At 36.6% G+C, this 21,475-nt stretch overlaps 2 protein-coding genes and 2 pseudogenes across 2 annotated transcripts; 2 read left to right on the forward strand and 2 right to left on the reverse strand.

The window, feature by feature from the left end:
• Window positions 1–502: 502 nt before the first annotated feature.
• Window positions 503–950, reverse strand: KRTAP15-1 (keratin associated protein 15-1). The gene is given in 2 exon segments (XM_030880913.1): window positions 503–712; window positions 714–950. Coding segments are annotated over 2 exon segments (447 nt in total).
• A 3,044-nt stretch (window positions 951–3,994) lies between these two features.
• On the forward strand, window positions 3,995–4,505 carry LOC115865854 (keratin-associated protein 14-like). The gene is given in 2 exon segments (XM_030880924.2): window positions 3,995–4,150; window positions 4,152–4,505. Coding segments are annotated over 2 exon segments (510 nt in total).
• Window positions 4,506–8,591: 4,086 nt separating this feature from the next.
• Window positions 8,592–9,101, reverse strand: LOC115865853 (keratin-associated protein 13-2-like; annotated as a pseudogene).
• Window positions 9,102–13,069: 3,968 nt separating this feature from the next.
• Window positions 13,070–17,379, forward strand: LOC115865834 (keratin-associated protein 13-1-like; annotated as a pseudogene).
• The last annotated feature ends 4,096 nt before the right edge of the window (window positions 17,380–21,475 follow it).

The following is a 21,475-nucleotide window of genomic DNA, read 5'->3' on the forward strand; positions in this document are numbered from 1 at the left end:
GCCATATATTTAGATTCTCTAAACTTCCTCTTTTCTACCCAGCAAAATATTAGTGAAACATACGAAACAAAGAAAACAACAACAACAAGATGTTTAGCTAATGAAGACAGTTGAAGATACTGGATGCATTCACTAAATGTACCATATGGATAAAAAAATGGAATGCCATAATTCATGCTAGATAAATAAGTTTATTTTAAATGCCATATCTATTTGAAGTACACTTAAGTGAAAGAGTCTCAGGAGGAAAATAAGAATCTTATTAAGATAGTAACAGAAATGATTCAGAACATTGGTATAGGAATGAAAATTCAAGATATATCTCACATGTCTGATTTAGAAAAGGTTACAGGCCAAGGTTACTTTGTTACTTCTGGGAGGACTGTGATAGCGAGTCCTAGTGTTGAAGATGGTCAGTAGTCAAAGATGTTGGAGAGGCTGAGTGTTAAAGTTTCATAAAGTGCAGATATAACCATGAGGTAACGGGAGACATTCAGTAAATTTATGCAAAAAAGCGAGAGCTAAAGGCTGGTTGGTAACAAGATGACTGGCAATTCCTGGAAGAAAAGTAAGCTGGGCAGCAGAAGCTGGATCCACACCCCAGAAACTGGAAGCCAGTATTTCCATAACCAAAAGATCCAAGGCGAGTATTTCCAAAACCTAGAGATCCAGTGTAATTTGTTTGGCAGGGACTGTGGAAGATGATATTTTTTTGGATGGAAGTAGGATTTCTGGTAGGATCTGGTCACAGTTCAGGGTGTCTGGAAGCTGGTGGGCTTAAAGAAGTTCTCATGACAACCACCGTGGAGAGAGGAGCCCAGCTGGAAAGTGTTGGGGTGGGGGTAGATTATATTGATGGGGTAGAAAGAATCATAGGTGGAAACTGGGTACCCCAGGTAACCTCCGAGGGAGAGGGAGGAGAAGTTTCCGGAGCTGCAGTTGAAAGACATGTTGTCAGGAATTCTAAGTTCAACTGAGTTGCAGAGGGAAGTTTGTGAGTGTGAACATTACCTTCTATAGTGGACAGTTATATACTGTACTCTAGCAATGGGTGTAATAGCATGTGCCCATTTTAATAAGAACGCTTAATTAGGTTCTAGTCCAAATGAAATACATTAACCTTCAAAGACCTTTTTTTATGAATGTGGACTTTTAAATGAAAGAATTGCATTCGTTTTTTAAAGTAATTGTTCATGAAGCAAAAATGTTACTGTACTATAATTGTACCTATAAGATTGGTATTTTATTCATCCTATCTTTAAAGATATTGTATTGAATGGGTAACACAGTGAGAATTTTGTTGTGTTTAAGGCTCTAAAAAATACTTTGTATTCTGGAGGGGACATTTATTTAGTTCAAAGTTTAGCAACCAGATTGAGAAAAAGAAACCCTCAGTATCTGCTCCATCTCCCAAATTTTGTGTACCTTATAGAAGAAATAACCTACTTACAATCCTCAATTGGTACAAACATTAGATGAGTGTTTAAACACATTTACATTCTAGTTTTCTTATAGCACAGGTACCCAAGCTGCTCTTGTGTGCATGAGTTTTTGATTTAAAAGTAAGGGTTCAATATTTGCAGGAGTGCTTTGAAGATTACATTATAAAAATACTTAAGTCAAGAAATTTTTGTTCTGAAGTTGATTTGCTTCTTGAAAGAACTCATCAATAAATTTAATTCTCAAAAAAATCTCTATCCCCATAAAGTTTAAGTAACTTTTGGTGGTGTTGATGTTACTGAGATGTAAATGATAAGCAGTATACATTAAAAATGGGCTTTTATTCCCTTAGTTTTCACTCATAGAGTAGGATTTTTATTACAGAAGGTAAGTAAAATCAAGAAATTAGGAAAGTGTCTACCCCGGGTAAACTTCACCAAAAGATCAAGTTAGAAAAATTCATAGTTACAAATGATCTTTATAAATTGAACTGAGAGTGGAGGTTATCAAAATGTATGATAATGTAAAAAAGAGAATGAATCCTTTTGGGACCTCTGATGTGGTAAATATATCAAATGACGTATATATATTCTGCCTAGAGGACTAGTATAAGTATTTTTCTAGACTCATAAAGTTCATCATCACTAACTGTAAATAGAGTAGTGCCTGGTACAGGGGATGGCTTAAGATAACCTGTGGGTATAGGCAAATCTCTTAAGACATCTATCCTCAAAAATTGATGTATTGTCCAATGGAAATGAGCTGAGACTCATTCTATGAAGACTTGAAATTACTAAGTGGAAGTTTTGAGGAAAGATTCAGCTAAAAATCTAAAACAAGGTACTTTTGCAGGTAAGTGAGATTTCCATCTTGGGGGCACTTATTAGATATCCACCTAAAGAGGTATTGTAAATGGGATTCCAACATGGTAGAGTACTGAAGGTAATTGCAAAACTCCCTTCCAAACTGTAGATTTTATGAGTCTGAACATTTTGAGTAGACAAATTGGTCTTCAATCATGTTGCGTATACTAGGTAACATAATACGTGCTCCACTACTGTAATAAACAATTCTTATTTATTAGGCTTCTTAATTATGAATAGAAAAAAACATTCTAGTAGATTCCAAACCTTCCTGTTTTATTTGTTAATAAATTATTGAACATCAAAATATCCATATAAATAGTTAACTCAGCTAAATTGAATTTGCTTGCTTCAATGTCATCCACTCTTATATAAGCTATTTCTGTGGAAGAATATTCTATGAGATCAGATATTAAGTAATTTTGAACATCCTTTTCTCAACAAAATGGAGGTTTGTGTACCCAAGCACTTTTGTTCAAAAGTAGAAGAGAAATGTTTTTCTATGAAATGAACAAATCAAACAGCACAGAAGCCACAGAAAGATAAACTTTCTTAATCTCTCCTCTTCTTCAAGGTTGTCAGTCTTCATTAGCCTACTACACAGAGGTGGAATACAAGTCATAGAACAATAACAACAACAACAAAATGACGATTATTTTAGAAATTTTCTAATACTTGTCAGAAACACCTGAAAACAATTTAAGTCAAAGTGATATATGTCGCTTTCTGAGGCAAAGGAAAAATATGCTTAAGATGACTCCTTTGCTCCAAAAGTTCAAGGCAATTACCTTATAAACTTTCTATAGAACAGGGGCATTTTTCAGATTCTGGGGAATCCTTTTAGTGGTAAACATTGCCTCTGATTAGAGAGAGAAATACTAGGCATTTTTGCCACATTTTTAATGTTTCTTTTTTCCAGCATCTTAGATAAATAACCTCTAACATTCCAAACTAATATAAAGAAATTTATATTTAATACTTAACTCATTCTACAGTAAAGACACACACAGAAGACAGAAAAACTAAGACTGACTCATTAGTTTGCATACAATTTTAAGCAGGGACATCAGAAATAAGGGGATCTCTCAGTTAATATTTCACTAAAGCCATTAAAATCAAGATCTGATGTAAAAAAATAATCCTCATACATCTGCATGTTACCATTGCTGCTTCCTGATGGCACTGTCCATTAGGTAAACTTTCTACTTCCTGGTAACAGTCAATGTATGTTTTTGCTTTTGAAAAAATGACTTTGAGTAGATCAGTTAGCAACTTTGTTATCCAGATGGCAACAATTTTGAGACAGACTTTGAAAGGGGTATCAATTATTTTTAATTAAGCCCGCTTCCCTCAGCCCAGACACTACATCTAAAGTTTTCTGAGTGATCTGCTCAGTGACCTTTGGTAGAGAAGGATGACTAAGAGCTTTGAAAATTCAATAATATTACCTGATTCCAATTACCTGAATTCCAAGGCACAAACATGACTGCACTTTCCAGTTGTAAAAACACAAATACTACATATGTGTAACTATGCTGATCTTTTCCAATTCATTTAAAAAGAGGAAGGTGACTTGTTTTTATAAACCATGTGGATGACACAGTCAATGATAAGATTATATAAATGCCCCTGTTGAAAAAGCGACATTCAAACTTAGAGTATTCCCATTGTAAGTTACATGTCCTGTCAACATGTCCTACTACCGCTGCTCTGGAAACTTCTCCTCCCGCTCCCTTGGGGACCACCTGCGCTACTCAGGCTTCTCCTGTGGCTCTTCTTACCCCAGAGACCTGGTCTAAAACACTCGCTGCTCTCCCAGCTCCTACCGTCTGCACTCCTCTCTACACTGGCTGTCAGGAGACTTGCTGTGATCCCATCAGGTGCCAGACATTCCATGTTGTGTCCGGTCCCTGCCAGACGTCCTGCTACCACCGGAGGACCTCCATGTTCTTCATTCCCTGCCAGATGATTTACTCTGTGTCTCTGGGCCTCTGGGCTTTGGCTCCAAGTAACTTTCAATCTTTTGATTGTGGCATCCCATCTCTGGGCTTTGGATCCAGTGGTTTCCAATCAGCGGTTTGTGGTCCCAGTGCTTTCTCATCCCTAAGTTGTAGATCCAGCTTTTACCTTCTGACCTACTTCTCTTCTAGGAGCTGCCAGTCTCTTTCTTTCCAACCAACCTGTGGACCCGGCTTCTACTAATATTATGCGTGAACACAATACCTACTACATCTAGAAATTTAATGCAATACCTGCTATATCAATATCTATACTATTTATTGACCTTTTGTTGTACATTTAGCTTATAAATTTGACTTCTACTGTTACCTACTATGGCTTAGGGGTAATTTGAATACCACTAACTGGTATTACTAGTAGAAAAAAATGTTGTAAGTTTAAATAAAAATATGGTAGGGCTTCCCTGGTGGCGCAGTTGTTGAGAGTCTGCCTGCCAATGCAGGGGACACAGGTTCGTGCCCCTGTCCAGGAAGATCCCACATGCCGCAGAGCGGCTGGACCCGTGAGCCATGGCTGCTGAGCCTGTGCGTCCAGAGCCTGTGTTCCACAACGGGAGAGCCCACAACAGTGAGAGGACCGCATACCGAAAAAATAAAAATGTGGTATATGACATCCACATATTGGCTTTAACATTATTTGTTTACTTTTTGTCTTCAAAACTACTTCTAAATATCTGGCTGAATATTTCTGTATCTTGTATTCATCATTTAAAAAATCTTTACTTTAAAATGTAAAATTGCCCAGTGTCCTTTAGGTTTGGAAGAAATTATTTCATCTTTTATGTTTATTCCATCTGTTAATATCTTTATATGATAAAACCTGAAAATACATTTTTAAGACTACAAACAAATAACTGTGACCTTTGGTTTTGTCGTGGGTTAGAAATGAATATTTTTATATATAATAGTTACAAATTGTAAGGTGTATTAAATTGACTACATCATATAATTCCGGAAGGAAAGTTAATCATAAATACATTCTAAAATATTTGAGAAATTGAAATGGGGATATTCAGTAAGAACTTAGATTTTAGTGAGTTAGATTTGGTGAGAATTCCAGTTCTCCCAGCTTTACAGGCATATAAGAAATCAAATGAAATTTCTAATTGATTTATAAATGAAACATCTAACACATTCCAGCACTTATTAGCAAGTAAGCCCAACATTTTCCATACAATCTGTTATACAAGTTTGATGGAGTCCCAATTGCTACTATTTTTTTAGTTCTGTTGATAACATTTGTTTAGAAAAAAACAAACAAAAAGAAAATGAAATTCAAAAACAATGCAAATATTCTCTTGTTACAACATTCAACTAAATGTTTAAGGAGCTGATCACTCCTGAATCAGCAGTTATGCTCCAAACTTTTATCCATTATGTCAAGGACAACATTACTGAAAGATACAGATGACCTAGATTCTCACCCACAGGGTAACCATATGTCTTGGTTTATTCCATTTGTCTCAGCATCCAGTCTCATTTGGTAATTGTCTTAGATTTTTCACTTTTTATTTATAATGAATAATTGAGTTAACATAAGTGATGATCAGTTTAGGAAACCACTTTGCTTTTCCTATGGTTTCATCTAGTGGAGTATGACATACATGTATAGTGTACAGAGTTTTCACTTTAACCAGTGTTAAATCTGAAAGAAGACAAGCCATATCCTATCCTTTCTTTGGTCATCCTGCCTGAACAAAATGGAACTACTCCTTTTATTGCAGAGGGACCATGGAAAACAAATTACACTCAGATACAAGTGGTAGGACAGCTCACATGTTCAAATCTTGCTGGAGGGTCATTTGTCATTCTAACCTAGTCAGTACTGCTACGGCTCTTTCCACAGCATGCAAGATGCAATAATACACCCCAAACTACCAGTTGGTGGAGATAGTGGGGAATTTAGAATTACTGATTAGGTGTACATAAAATATGGGCCTAAAATTGAGGGTGGCACACAGCATATAAGTATTAATCTAAATGCTCTTGCTACAGTGGCTTGGCCACATGTCGTATTGTTTAAATCTACAACTATTCATTTAATTGTTTGGGAGCATCTTTCTTCTTTAACCTTTGCAAAAAAATATCTTTTTAGGAACAAAGAGCTAAAGCTAAAAGTTCATATTTAATTTAAAAATGTGAATACTTAATATCTATTACTAAAGCAAATTGATGGTGAATATATGACTTGTACAGCAATTCAATAACATTAACTCTCCACCACTGGGGTCAGAAATATCACTTACCACATGAAAAATAAAAGAGGCAATTTTGCTGAAGAAGCATCAGTATCTATTTCAAAAGATAGAAATTTTAAGACGATTATTTCCAAAGATAATTATTTATCACTAGTAGTTGCAAAAGCTGTGTTAATATATCACTCTGATGCATACATTTCATTTAGGTCACATAACTATTCTAAATCATTTTCACTCGTGTTAAATCCTAAGTTTTCTTGTGGAAGTAAAAACAAACAGGGCTTCCCTGGTGGCACAGTGGTTGAGAATCCGCCTGCCGATGCAGGGGACATGGGTTCGTGCCCCAGTCGGGGAAGATCCCACATGCCGCAGAGCGGCTGGGCCCGTGAGCCACGGCCGCTGAGCCTGCGCGTCAGGAAAGAACAAGAAAAGATTAATTCAAGAGATTGGATTCTACTAGATCTTTGATGTATAACCTTGGGCAAGATTCTAATTCTTTATGACTTTTCATTCCTTCATGCCTAGAAAGATCTATATGACACAATATCTGTCTTTCTCACAAGGATGTTTGAGCATTAAATGCAAGTGGTATATCTGGTACCTTTGTATTCTCTGTTACATCCTCATTTTCTCACCTATGATCCCAGGCACAGCTATGGTGAACAATTTCATGCAGGTTTCAACCCTCTTTGCACAGACAGTCTCTCCCTTCATGCATAGACAACTTTTCTTTCACTCTCTACCTGGGTTTCTCAGAGGGCACAGCCAGGAAAACAAAAGGAACACACTATGAATCCTCTTTGCACAGGTAATGACGTTCCAGAAAAGTGACAAACATCAGGGACAACATTCTAGCAATGGGAAACAGAAGCTGATGCATAAATACTTCCCCCTGTTGATAAGATCCTGGGGTGGACAATTCCAAAAGTCATTCTATACATTCCTAAAAAGGCCCTGAACGATTGAGTCCCCAGTGCCCACCATAAAGTCAACCAAAAATTATGTCCCTTTGTGAAATTTTCGTCTTTCATTCTTTCACCTTCCATGGTCTCCCAAACTAGCTCCTTGGGGTCTCGTGGCAAATACCCTGTCTGCACCCAAGGTTTTGACTTCAGCTCTGCTTTCTGGGAGAGAGGAGTTCAGGCTAAAACTAATGGATACAAATGTTTGTTCAGCATTGCTCAGGTGTGTTGCTCTTAGTTGATGCAGTTTGAACCTTGGAGAAGCATCAGGAGGTTTTCCCACACCGCCTTAACCCAGTTACTCCCCACTTAAGGTCACTGTGCATCTCTTTACATATGTTCATAGGGACGGCTCACGAATGGATCATGCTCAGGGACCAGGCTCAGGGAAGGATCATGGCACTTATGCCAAGAAACAGGGAGCAAAACATCTATCTTAGCAGTTGTTTAAGGCTCATTTTTCTCTTAGCTGAAAATCCACACTCAGATACTAGACTTTCAGATACGTTTTTGGTCTATGTGTAACCTTATCTTATAAGTTATATTGTATTCTTGTTGCCTGCATTTCTAGTTTTGTGCCAATTTCTCTGTTTTCCTTTATCAGCAGAAATCCATGCCTCCATTCTCAGGCAAGTGTCACTGATATTGAGACATACAAAATATGGACCTCCAGGAAATAAATACTCCCAGTAGGGAACATATGCACTGACAAAAGAAATTTGCTCAAATCTATCAAAATGTGTGTTCCCAAACCCAGTTTCAGAGTCATATTGGTCTTTATTTTAAATTCCCAAATCCTAAATAAACTATAGGCAAATAATAATAAGCCGAACAATATATTTAGGTGCTAGATGACAATATAAATTTATCAGATTAAGGTTTTCATTTTCAATTGCCCTTCCAAGAAAATCCAATAGCATATTTTCTATCAATAGTACAGATATTAGGACTTCATACTGGGTTATTCATTAAATTCAGAGTCTCTCAAAAGTTGATGATGCAAGAAACTGATGATTGTAGAATAAAAGAACTGTGGTAAATGGTGAGAATGAAAATGATGGCTGTACTGAGTACAGACTTTGATCTCAATACTCGAAAGGATCTAGACCCTCAACAAGTTGAACGATAGAAAGCAAATCCACGTGTTGTTCTGTAACACGATGATCGGCAGCTACTGGAGGCAAAGTTGGTTGGACGGAAGAATCTGGATCCACAGCCCAGGGAAGGGAAGCCACAGACTCCATGACCCCGGGGTTTGAGGCCATGGAATCCATAGCCCAGTGAGTAGCAGCTTCTGGGTCCAGAGCTCAGGGAACTTCAGCTGCTGGACCTAAAGTCCAGACACCCAGCATAAGTTGTCCAACAAGGACTGCAGAGACTGGAAGGCCTGGGGCAGTAGCAGGATGTCTGGCAGGGACTGGACACCACAAGGGACATCTGGCACCTGATGGGCTCATAACAGGTCTCCTGACTGTAGAAAGAGGAGCCCAGCTGTCAGGTGCTGGGAGAGCAGAGGTCAGTGCTGTAGACCAGGTTGCTGGGGTGGAAGGAGACTGGGTAGCACAAGTGACCCCCAAGGGAGTGGAAGGAGAAATTTCCAGAGAGGCAATTATGGGACATGTTGACAGGAGATGTGAGTTCAGCTGAGTTACTGTGAGAAGATTCTAAGTTTGAATGTCACTCCTGCACTATGGCATTTATATACTTTCAGCAATAGGTGTGACACCTATGGGGTCATGGGCCCTACGTTAGATTTCCTCTTTTTCATATGTGTAATTCAATAGTCTTCTCTGTAATTGCAGTTGCATTCGAATAGTTTTCCGCATTTGTTTTTATGGGTGCTGTATTTTGTTGTTATAGCCAAAGCCAATGGACTACTGCTGTGTCAGAAATGCTGACTCTTTTACATTAATGCACATCCCATCATGGCCAGGAAAGCAACAAGACTAGGAAAGCTTTTCCTCTGGTTTATGCTAATCTGATTCCTGTGTATCCACATCTGGTTTTGCTGGTAGATGCTTTCCTCCTAAGAGTGGGGAGTGAGACAAAATCAATTTTCTTCTGGTACAATGGATCAGAGGCACAGTTTCTAGCTGGATAGAATCCTTCCTGGAATGATCCGCCTTGTCAACATTCATTCCCATTCTCCAAAATCACTTGGTGGTAATCTGTTATGGCAGCAATAGAAAACTAATACACCAAGTATCACAGTTACATTGTGTCTTTAATCTGATGAGGAGAGACCAAAAATAAATAAAACAGAGACTGAGAGAGAAATGGCTAGAAACTGAAAGACACTTTGCTGTGTATGTAAAGATAAGATGACAAAAACAAAACAAACAAACAAACAAAAAAACAAAAAACGGCTCAGTTGAAATAGTACCAGGGAAGATCAATCTGGGCCCATCTCTATTCAGCCAGGAAGGAATAGTCTGATGAGGGGAGGAAACAAATGAAAGTGAAACAGAGAAGGCTCAGGATTTTTTTTTTTCTATTGCACTAAAATTACTATCTGTTTCCTAATGTCTTTTTAATTAAAATTTTCAAAATTAGTATATTTTATGAATTTTCATATGTTGTTCCTTTGCAGAGCTGCAGTTTGAAGGTTTTTTTTTTTTTTTTTTTGCGATACGTGGGCCTCTCACTGTTGTGGCCTCTTCCATTGCGGAGTACAGGCTCCGGACGCGCAGGCTCAGAGGTCATGGCTCACGGGCCCAGCCACTCCGCGGCATGATCCTCCCAGATTGTGGCATGAACCCGTGTCCCCTGCATCGGCAGGTGGACTCTCAACCACTGTGCCACCAGGGAAGCTCAGTTTGAAGTTTTTTTTTTTTTCTTTCCAGTTCTTTTTTCCTCTGCAGAACGTATGAATCTCTCTCTCTTCTCTCTTTCTGTCCCCACAGTAGCATTTTTCTTTCCTCCTTTTTCTGTGCTTAACTTAGACTTTCTCTTCTGTTTTTTCATATATATATATATATATATATATATATATACACACACACACATATATGTGTATATATATACATATATGTGTATATATATATAGCCTCTACTTAACTACAGATTATAAGCTTAAAAACAAAATTTGCTAGATTTTTCATATTCTGAGAGTATAAACAGATACTTTCTAGTTCATTCACAAAATATTTAATGTTAGAATAAAACCAGTTAAATTATATTCCAGACTCAAGGAAATATAGTGTTATGGTTGATGGCAATATTTTCTTATTTTATTTTCTAATAAAACTGTTATAAACTTACAAAAAATAATAATGTTAAAAATATTGAAGTTTATCAATAAAATCTATGGCAACTGGGCTTCCCTGGTGGCGCAGTGGTTGAGAGTCCGCCTGCCGATGCAGGGCACACGGGTTCGTGCCCCGGTCCGGGAAGATCCCACATGTCGCGGAGCGGTTGGGCCCGTGAGCCATGGCCGCTGAGCCTGCGCGTCCGGAGCCTGTGCTCCGCGACGGGAGAGGCCACAACAGTGAGAGGCCCGCATACCGCAAAAAAAAAAAAAAAAAAAAAAAAAAAAAAAAAAAAAAAACTATGGCAAGTTTAAAAGTAACATAATGTAGACCTTATAGAAGGAAGAGGACCGAGGAAAGAAGTAAATACACCCAATTCAAATAGTTACTTGGTGAGTCCTTTATTTTCTGTTCTTCAAGACCAGAATTCATTTCTCCTTGCTTTGTGCCTCAACAAGTAGGTAAAATGTCTAATTGATACAATACTGTGGACACTATTCCTTCCCCATTTTTTCTGTTTTCAAACATAACTCTAAAAGTATTCTGATATTGGCCAAAGGGTACAAGATGTTAATTATACAGGATGAACACATTCTGCAGATCTGATGTACAGCCTGGTAACTATAGTTAATGATAACACTAATACTATTTTGTATACTTGATATTTCCTAAGAGAGATGATCTTAAGTGTTCTCACCACACGTACACACACAAATTGTAACCACATGAAGTGATGGATATGTTAGTTTGATTTCAGTAATCATTTCACAATATATACCTATAGCAAAACACCACATTGTACACTATATATATCAACTGTTATTTGTCATTTATACTTCAATAAAGCTGGACAAAATTTTTAAAATGTTTGAATATAAAATACCTGAGTTAAAAGGGGAGCATAAATTTATCTGGCAAAACTGGGAAATTGAGTGAATTTGTCTTCAGTTACTCCAGTTTCCTTGTTCAAGGACTATTCCCTGAGAAGAGGTAGTCTTCTCTTCCCTTTGCTCTAAATTGCTAAATTTTCATCTACCTTAAATTAATATAAATTCAAGAAGAATTTGTAAACTCCCTAATCGTGGACGAAATTAAGCCCAGAGATTATATTGTTTGTTCTACGTACCATAAACCTCCACCATTATTTTTGTTCTTTTTTTTACACTGAGTTATTTATAACAAAAAATGAGATATATATTTCATGTAAAATTTAACACTTTGAGCTGTGATCCTGTGACTTCTGATTTTTTAATTGCAGAGTCTAAACGCTTATGTTATGAACAAAGTTGTTTTGATATGTGAGGTGTGTTTCCAGCAGAATCTCATCCATAGTTAAAAGTTACAATGGTCGGCACCCAGCTACTACTCTTCTCCAAATGACCAGTCAACTTGTCACTAACCTGCTGGGGATCTTTCTTTTATTAATCATCTAGGTTTGAAACAATAAACAAAAGCCAATACTTCTTATATAAAGATCCCCTTTAATCACTATCTATTATTACCTATTAGCCACAAAATATGTTCTTTATTATTATCCAACATAGATTAGAAGTCTTTTGAATTCTGTGTTCTTAAAAATATATTCATTGAACAAAGATATCATGGCTGCCTTTCTTAAATGTGTCACATGCAATACTAAAGCACATTTCCCTTTGTAATATATTCTTGGTATTTTTCCCTAGGACTTTAAAATTACAATTTATTTATTTTTATTAAATTATGGTTGATTTAGAATACTGCATTAGTTTCAGGTGTACAGCACAGATTCACTTATAATGTACATATTATATATATATTCCTTTTCAGATTTTTTCTCTTATAAGTTATAAAATATTGAGTATAGTTCCTTGTTGTTATAATTACAATTTTACAAGGTGGAGAAACGTCGAAGATTTTTCAGTAAATGTATTAATGAGGCATCCAAGTATTTTTCTATAAATTATCTGGAAACAAAGCTTGAGAACATGGATTCAAGGGCAAGTTTTTTACTTGGGAAGTGATCACAGTAAACACCTGCAGGGGGTGGGAAGATTGACAGGGAATGGAAGGAAAGCAGTACAGTGTGCATTACTAAGCCAGGCACCACTGTAGACATCTGGAGCTCAGTTCTAGTGGAGGATTCCCTGTGCAGGGGCTCAGCATGCCCTGGGAAGTGAAAAGGTCCTTAGACAGAGCTTTACAGATGCGCTGAAGAATCAGCCTTCAGAATATACAGATGATTACCCAGGAGACATAGGCAGGGTGTGGACAGCTTCCGTTGGGAGTGGGGTGTCACTTAGAAAAGCAAAGATGCAATAAATATGGAACAGAACAAGATAAGGTCTGGAAGGTTAAAACGGGATGAGAAAATCAGAAAGGTATGAAGGCACGTGGTGAGTGTAGGCCATATTGTAACAGTGTAAGGCACGGGAAGTGGTACGGGGGTGGGAGACAGGGTTAGAAAGAAAGGTTGATACTCACAACAGCAGCTTTAAATTCCATGACTTCTGGTGTCATCTATTACTACTTAAACTGCTGTAACAGACTTTTAAATGGTCACCTTCACTGTAGCTACTCCCTTATTTGAAATGCTCTTATGTATTCTAAACATAAATAAACCTTTCAAAATTACATAAAATTAGCAAGCTAACATTGTTTAAAACATTGAACAATTCCTTTCAATGAGAATAGAAAAGCTGGAGAAATTAAAAAAAAAAAAAATCTGTGTTTGAAAACTTCAGAGACATATCAAAATGTTCCAGAGTCACAGGGATACTATATGGGTCAGAACTGAAATCAAAAGAAACGAGCCTATATCTGGAGTTTGCTATTCCCTTCAAATTATATGTTGATTTTGGAAGTAGTGACTAAGAAGCTGAGAGAATTTTCATAAACTAACAGGACTAGAGAAATAAAATTAGAATTTTGGACTTACCAAAGAGTTGGGACCATGGAAAATATCCCAGACCATGGAGAACCAGTTCATGGAAGTAAAACTGAGTTGCTAATAGACAGCTTCCTATAAGAACTGAAGCCCAGGTTTGAATTCTCTCAATCCCTCTTTGGATTAAAATAATCTAGAATTCTGACATCTTTATCCTAGCAGCCTTCCAAAAATATAAGCAAATCTTTCTGGAGGGAGATAAAGTCACCCAGGTTTTTAAAATATATATGAAATATCTATTACTCTAAAAATATAGCAGGAATATGAGAAAATAAGACTGGAACAAAACAGAACAGGAGAAAATAGAATCTGAAATACACAATCCATATAATGGACATGTCAAAATCAGACATTAAAATACCTATGTAAAGAATTTAACAATAGGAAATAGGAAAATACTATTATCAAGGAATAGTTATGTTTAAAGAATTAAAGATAAGATTGAAGATTTTGACAGAAAACTGAAAACTGAACAACAGAAACTAATTGAAATTTTTAGAAATTTACAAAATAATAACATTTGGAAAACCTAATTTATATGTTTTATCAGGGGATTAAACATTGCTGAATAGACAATTAGTGAATTAGAAGATGGAGTAGAAGGAAATTCCCAAAGTAAAGCATAAAAAAACAAAAAGATTGAAAATAGAGAAAAGACTGTAAGAGGCATATATAACATAGTTTAATAGTGTATTTTGCTTATAATTAGAATCTCAGGGAAAAAAGGAAATAAGAATGGGACAGAAAAAATACTTGAAGAGACTATAGTTGACAATTTATCAAAATTGATGAAAGACATCATCTCACATGTGAAATAGTAATGAGGAAAATAAGAAGAACTGGCCTAAGGTTGAGATGGCTGAAAGATGATGGGCTTTAGCAAACGTTACCCAGAGACAGCCTGCAACAAATTCTCCAAAGCTGAACTTCCAAACAGTTTTCTTTAATTATTAAATAACTGAAATAATTTTATTTGTTAACCTGGGTTGGCATGTACAAGACAGAATGTTCAGTCTGAATGTTTTACTACCCACCAACCAATTAGTTTAATTCCAAAAATGTGTAAACAAGATTCAACATACTCAGATTACCTGCATTTTTCCCTCACTAGAATCTACCCTTTGTATTTTAAATCTTATCTTGCCTTTGCTTCTTTAAGACAAAGTTTAATGACTGTCTTCCTTACATTTAAAGTAAGCATTTAGAATGTTTAACATGCAAAACAGAGAAATGCATCTGGGAATTCTTTGACACACAGATTAAGGAACCATCACAAATTTCAAACACAATAAATACAAAGAAAAAGATGGCTCACACTGTCACACCAAAAAAAAATGACAATCTACAAAGAGAAATATACAAATCCACAATCACAACTAGAAATTTAATACTCTTCTTTCACTTCTGAAGCAGATGACAGACAAACAAACAATAAGGGCATAGAAAATATTAACGACATGATTAGCAAATATGGCCTAAGTAACATGCATAAAACATTGCGGTCAAAACTTCAGAATATCAGTTATGTTCAAATGTCCACAAAGCATTTACCAAAATAGATCATATGCTTATCATAGTGGTATAAGCTAAGAAGAAATAGCAACTAGAACAACAGAATTAACTAGTAAATCCTCATATATTTGGAAATTAAGCATTATGCTTATAAACAATCCATCCTCAAAGAAGAAAACACAATAGAATATAAAATATCAAAATTAAACTGTGCTTTGTAGGAAAGTTATAGCCTTAAATGCATACATTTTAGAATAATGGCTGAAAATCACTGAATCCATATCCACACTAAGGAGTGAAAATTGGAAAGTACATTAATCCCAGACTAAGCAAAAGAGTGAACTAACAAAAGGGCAGAATGGAGGAAATGGAGAATCAGTAACACCAGATAGATTCTTGGCAACAAATCCGTAAGGCCTGGAAGAGACATAGTTGGGCTGGCAAAAGTCACTCCATAACTTACTGTGTTAGTACAGGTCATTCATGAAGCAGACACCAAGATGGAATTAAAGGTACAAGGATTGTACTGGGAAATGTCTGTGGGAGAAAAGAGCTGGGAGAGGGAGTGAAGAAGGCTAGGAGATGTCAGACTTCCATACGAGTCTGACCAGAGTGAAGAAGAGAGGGAAGGACATGCCCCAGGTAGCCACAGATTAAAGGTAGTTCCTCAAGGCCATTGGAGAATCCTCAGTTGTTGGCCATCAGAGGATTCCATGTGTCTCTGCTATGCTCAGTCATTGCCTGGCAGCAGTCACATGAATAGGAAGGCTTCCATGCCAATGAAGTGCTAGATTTCAGACCATAGCATGGAGGGGGGGCCCTTGGTCAATCAAGCCTCCTGCAGATGAAGATCTGAGAAGTAAATTCTCAGGGCTGCTACACATACAGATGAGAATCTGTTAAGACTACAGGTCTCATATCAGATACACTGAATCTAAAACTCAATTTTTCCTTCCCTCATCTCAATATTTCTTAGCTCTTTGATTCTCTTCATAAGGGTCCAAACTGGCCTGCATTTGTGACTCTGTCTTGGTTCTGTCCCTCACTGTCACTATGTCTCCAAATAATTGTCCAAGTTTCTCTCTGGTTGTAGCCATCAGTGATATTAAATTTGTCCTGGTTGATATTTTTTCCTCTCCATTGTATCTGAGACACATGTGTAATAGAATGTAATAGATGTGCAATAATTTTGGAGAATGAGAAAACATAGGGACAAGTAAGGTCAGTATTTAGTAGATTCCTCATTCAAGCCAAAGTTGCACCTTTGATCCATTGACAAAGAAGAGATATAATTTTATCTTATTTAACCACCATTTGAGAAAAGTGTTTTCTCATCATTGCCAGACATAAAACACACAAGGATTATGACAAGAGGAAAAGGAAAATGATGCTTATCTCACCATTTCCTGACTATGATGGGATAAGCATTAGTGTGAAACAGTCATAGCATTTCTGACATAGTGTAGTTCATTGGCCTGGGCTATAACACCAAAATTATAGCACCCATAAATACAATATGGAGAAAACGATTCCAACTGCAATTACAGAGAAGATTACTGAATTACACACATGTAAACGAGGGAGCACAAATATGTAAAAAATGACCCTGTAGGTTACCACACCTACTGCTGAGAGTATATATATACACACCTGTCCAGAAGGTTAAATTCAAACTCAGAATCTTCTCCCTGTAACTCAACTGAGCTCATACCTCCTGTCAGCACGTCCTACAACGGCTGCCCTGGAAACTTCCCCTCCTGCTCCCTTGGAGGCTATCTGCGCTGCCCAGGCTCCTTCCAGCCCAGCAACCTGGTCTACAGCACTGACCTCTGCTCTCCTAGCACCTGCCTGCTGGGCTCCTCTCTATTACGAAGCTGTCAGGAGATCTGCTATGAGCCCATCAGGTTCCAGACATCTCGTGTGATGTCCTTTCCCTGCCAGACATCCTGCTACCGCCCCAGGACCTCCAGGCTCTGCAGTTCCTGCTGGACAACTTATGCTGGGTGTTTGGGCTTTAAGTCCAGCAGTTGCCTCTCCCTGAGCTCTGGATACAGAAGCTGCTACTCAATGGGCTTTGGATCCCATGGCTTCAGACCCCTGGGTTATGGAGTCTGTGGCTTCCCTTCTCTGGGCTGTGGATCCAGATTCTGGCACCCAATCACAGAGTTTCCGTTCATCTTGTTACTGGCCAATCTGTAGATCTGGTTTCTACTGATTAATTTGTAGAAGAGTCAAATCCATTAAGAAATTTAGATTCTGTACTGTGATTATCTATTATCTTAATTTCCTCCATTGAAAAGTATTCTAATGTTCCCTGATAACCGGCAACTCTTTACCTCTCCAGCCCTCGAACACTGGGTGATAGATTAACTCTGTCAACCTACAAAATTAATGAGAAATTCAAATTATATTGTTGATAGAATTTATGGTTTTGTACTTCTCCCAAAGATAGATGGAAAATCAAATAATTTGATTTTAATAAACTCTTTATTCTGCTATCCAAATATGCTGTGAATATTGTTATTTACAAGTAATGTGTCAGCTAGGATTTGTATTGTCATTGCTTCTTTTAATGGGCTTTGGTAAGGTCAGATTTGGGGGACTATGCACTAATTTTGATTAGGCTTAGATATTTTTCTTTTTTTTAAGCAAGAGTTTTCCCCGGATGCCCACAGTTTCTTGGTACAGACTTTCTCTAAAAGAAAATCCAAGTGATTTGAATACCTTTATTCACACAATAAACACGGACCATGCATCTCTAAAGATATTATGTATGAGAATGGTTTTAAGGGTGTAGGAAGAAAATTTAGACTTCTATGATGAGGCATGTGCATAAAGGGTATTAAAATGGAAGACTAGTGTGTGGGTGTACATTTTTAGACTAGGAGCATCTCTGAGCTTTAGATAATCACAGTGGTGGAAATTTTCTCATTTTTTTAATTGACTAAATCCCTGTACCCCAGTTACTATTTTCAGTCTGCTCTAATTATCAACATTTGTATAAGAAGGCAGGCAACAAACTTAGATAGGAAGGAACTAGGCTCAGCAGGTGTGAGGTTGCACCTGGGTTCTTAGCCAACATAGAAACTGAATCTAACTGCAAACAAGAAAGCTTTAATATTATCAAAAATGAATGTTTCAATTGTATATTGAAATAAAATTGGATATTCTTTATTTTATGCCATTCTTCTGACATCCAAGTGTTACACAAAGTAACATACTGACATAATATAATAATAACTGGAAATTTAATATCCATATAAAACAAGTAATGTTCAATTATTTTTCTTATCTTTATTTTATAAGATTCTCAAACATCCCTGAAATTAGAAAATGGGTTGCAGGGTATGAGAGGCTTAGCAAAATCTAGTCTTATAAGTATTTCTCAGTCTTCTCATCACGTTCTCTTTACTTCTTCCTTTACGACCAACGTGATAAAATATAAAACATAAAGGAGTTAAATAGAATTTTACAAGATTACACAGCAAGTTATAGTAGAGTGACGAAGTAGAATGATTTTATTCCATCCAACTGTACCATTCTCTCTTTTCTCTTCCCTCATATGCTCCTTCTCTGCCTCACCTTCTTATCCCTCTTCCTTCTCCTCCCCCATGTTTAGGAACTAGTTATGGTGACTGTATAGTTAGAAGGAAAAAAATAAAAGAATAATGAAAAATAATTGGAAAAAAATTTATCAGCCACTGCATTATAAAAATTTAAATGATAAACAGTAAATCCTCTGTAAAGTGTCCTGCTTATGAATCTTAATGATTCAAGGTCATCTCATGTGCATAATCTCCAACCAAAGAAATAATCAAATTTTAAACTTCAAAACATTAGCAACTGCAGAACACTCATGGGGAACAACTGAAGTTGTTGGCCAAGCTGATGCCTCATCTATTAATGTCTCTCAATTTGAGATGCAGGAGTGGAAAGTTTTCTGACTTTAGGAATATACTAATATCTTAGTTTTTAAATTATTGCTATAACAAATTATATCAAATAAGCCATACATATATATATATATATATATGTACATATACATATACACATAATAGCTTAAACAACAATTTATTATAATTCTGTAGGACAAAATTCAGGCAGTCTCACTGGACTAATATCATGGTGCTGGAAGGACTACATTTCTTTCCAGAGGATCTAGGGGAAAACCTATTTACTTACCTTTTTTTTGTTTCCTAGAGGCCATCTGAATTCCTTAGCCAATGTCCCACTTCTTCCGTCTTCAAAGCCATCAATGGTGGGTCAAATCCTTCTTACAGTGTATGACTCTGACCTACTCTTCTGCCTCTCTCTTCCATTTTTAAGGATGCTTATAATCATGTTGGGTCCACCTGGCAATCTCTATTTTAACATCAACTGGTTAGCAACTTTAATTACATCTGCTACTTTCATTACCTTTGTCACATAACATAACATATTCAAAAGGTATATAAATAACTTTAAGGGGCCATTATTCTCCCTACCAAAACTAGTAAACAAGCAAATTTATAAAAACAGCTCAAAGATTTATTAAGTGTAACTAGCAGTATAATGAAGTGATCACAAATAAACACTAAAATTCAATGGTGGAGACAATGAATTTATAATACTACAATTATGTCTGAAATTAAATATAATATCCCACTTCAGGTAGATAGTCAAAATAAGAAAACTGTATTATTTTTACAACAAGAAACACAACTCCTGAACTGATGTCTTGCCTTTACCACTCAGAAAACTGCATCTTCCTCTGTTCCAAGTCTCTGACACATTATAAATTTCCCAGAGTAAAGATTTTATTCTTTCTCTATTTCATCAATTAATTATAGTATAGTGAATAATATAGTGGTCATCCAGATTTCATTAACTTAATCCCACTCTGCACAACTAAGAGGACACCAGCTGGCACTTATCTGGCTTCTAGCTTCTGAATTCCTCCTGGTGCATGCTTCCACAGGTGCATAACACCATGGACTGTGAGCCCAGGGGTTTGAGTCCCAAGCTGCTGTCCACACAACTAAATTTCCAGAAGCTGCCGATTATCTGTCTATCAACTTGCTTCCAGTTCTGATTTCCAAGAATAAATATACCCAGTTTCCCAGGAAATTCTCTCATGAATCATTTCTAGGCACTTGAGATAACAATTTCTATTTATCAATGTTTATCTCATTAGTAATTACAGAGAACAGCTTTATCCTTCCCAACTCCCTATACCCATGTTTTTGTTTTTGTTTTCTTAATTAGTCACACCTCAGAACACATTGTCAAACATTTTGCCAGTATTACTATTTTCACAATGTTTTCATTAAACCTCTACCATGAGCCAAAATCTCTGCTATGGGAATATATTGTTGAATATATCTTTTAAAATAAAATTGTTTTGTGTATTACTCCATAATGAAAAATAAAGTAAGAAAATGTGTGCTCTTTGTTCTAACAGGACTGAAAGTCTAACAGAGAAAGCAAATATAAAATAATGAGCTGTGAATGAGTCCTTGATGCTACAATAACATACATCAAGGGCACCTCATCTAGTCTTAGAAGTCAAGAAAAGATTCCCAGAGGAACTGCATTTGAAACAGGTCTAAGGAATAAGTAGGGCATAGATAGGTGGGGCTTGCAGAAGTGTTTTTAGGACCAAAGTCTTGATATGTGCATTATAAAACTAAAAGCCATTTTGTCTGGTCATTGAGGGGAAAGGAAGGAATGACTTGAAATTAGACCAGAAAAATTTGGGGGCCATTTTTCCCTATGTCTTTAGTGCTAATTCAGCATTGCACTTTCTTCTAAAAGCAACAAGAGCTGTTGAATGGTTTTAAGCAGAGGTATAAGATTGTTGCACAACACATTTTTCCTTTTTTTTTTTTTTTAGTTCTTTAAATGTATCCAGTGATTTTAATACCATGTGTTGAAAATACATTTTTCTGCATTTGAATTGATTTGGCATCTTTGTAAAAAGAAATCGACAGTATACTTGTGAATCTATTTCAGAATTCTATTCTGTTCCCCTGAATAATCACCTATACTTTTTGCTGTACCATAATTTCTTAATATATCTGTATATTAAGTCCTGAAATGAGATAATAAAAGACTTCCACATTTAATTCTCTTTTTAAATATTATTTTGCCTCTCCCTGCTCTCATAGAAATTTTAGAATCAGGTTTTCAATTTCTATTAAAATGCCTGCTGGCATTGTTGTTCAGAATATATTGAATCAAAATGTAAAATGGATGGCTAGTGGGAAGCAGCTGCATACCACAGGGAGATCAGCTCCATGCTTTGTGACCACTTAGAGGGGTGGGATAGGAAG

The sequence above is a fragment of the Globicephala melas genome, chromosome 4 (assembly GCF_963455315.2).
Source record: "Globicephala melas chromosome 4, mGloMel1.2, whole genome shotgun sequence".
NCBI lineage: Eukaryota > Metazoa > Chordata > Mammalia > Artiodactyla > Delphinidae > Globicephala > Globicephala melas.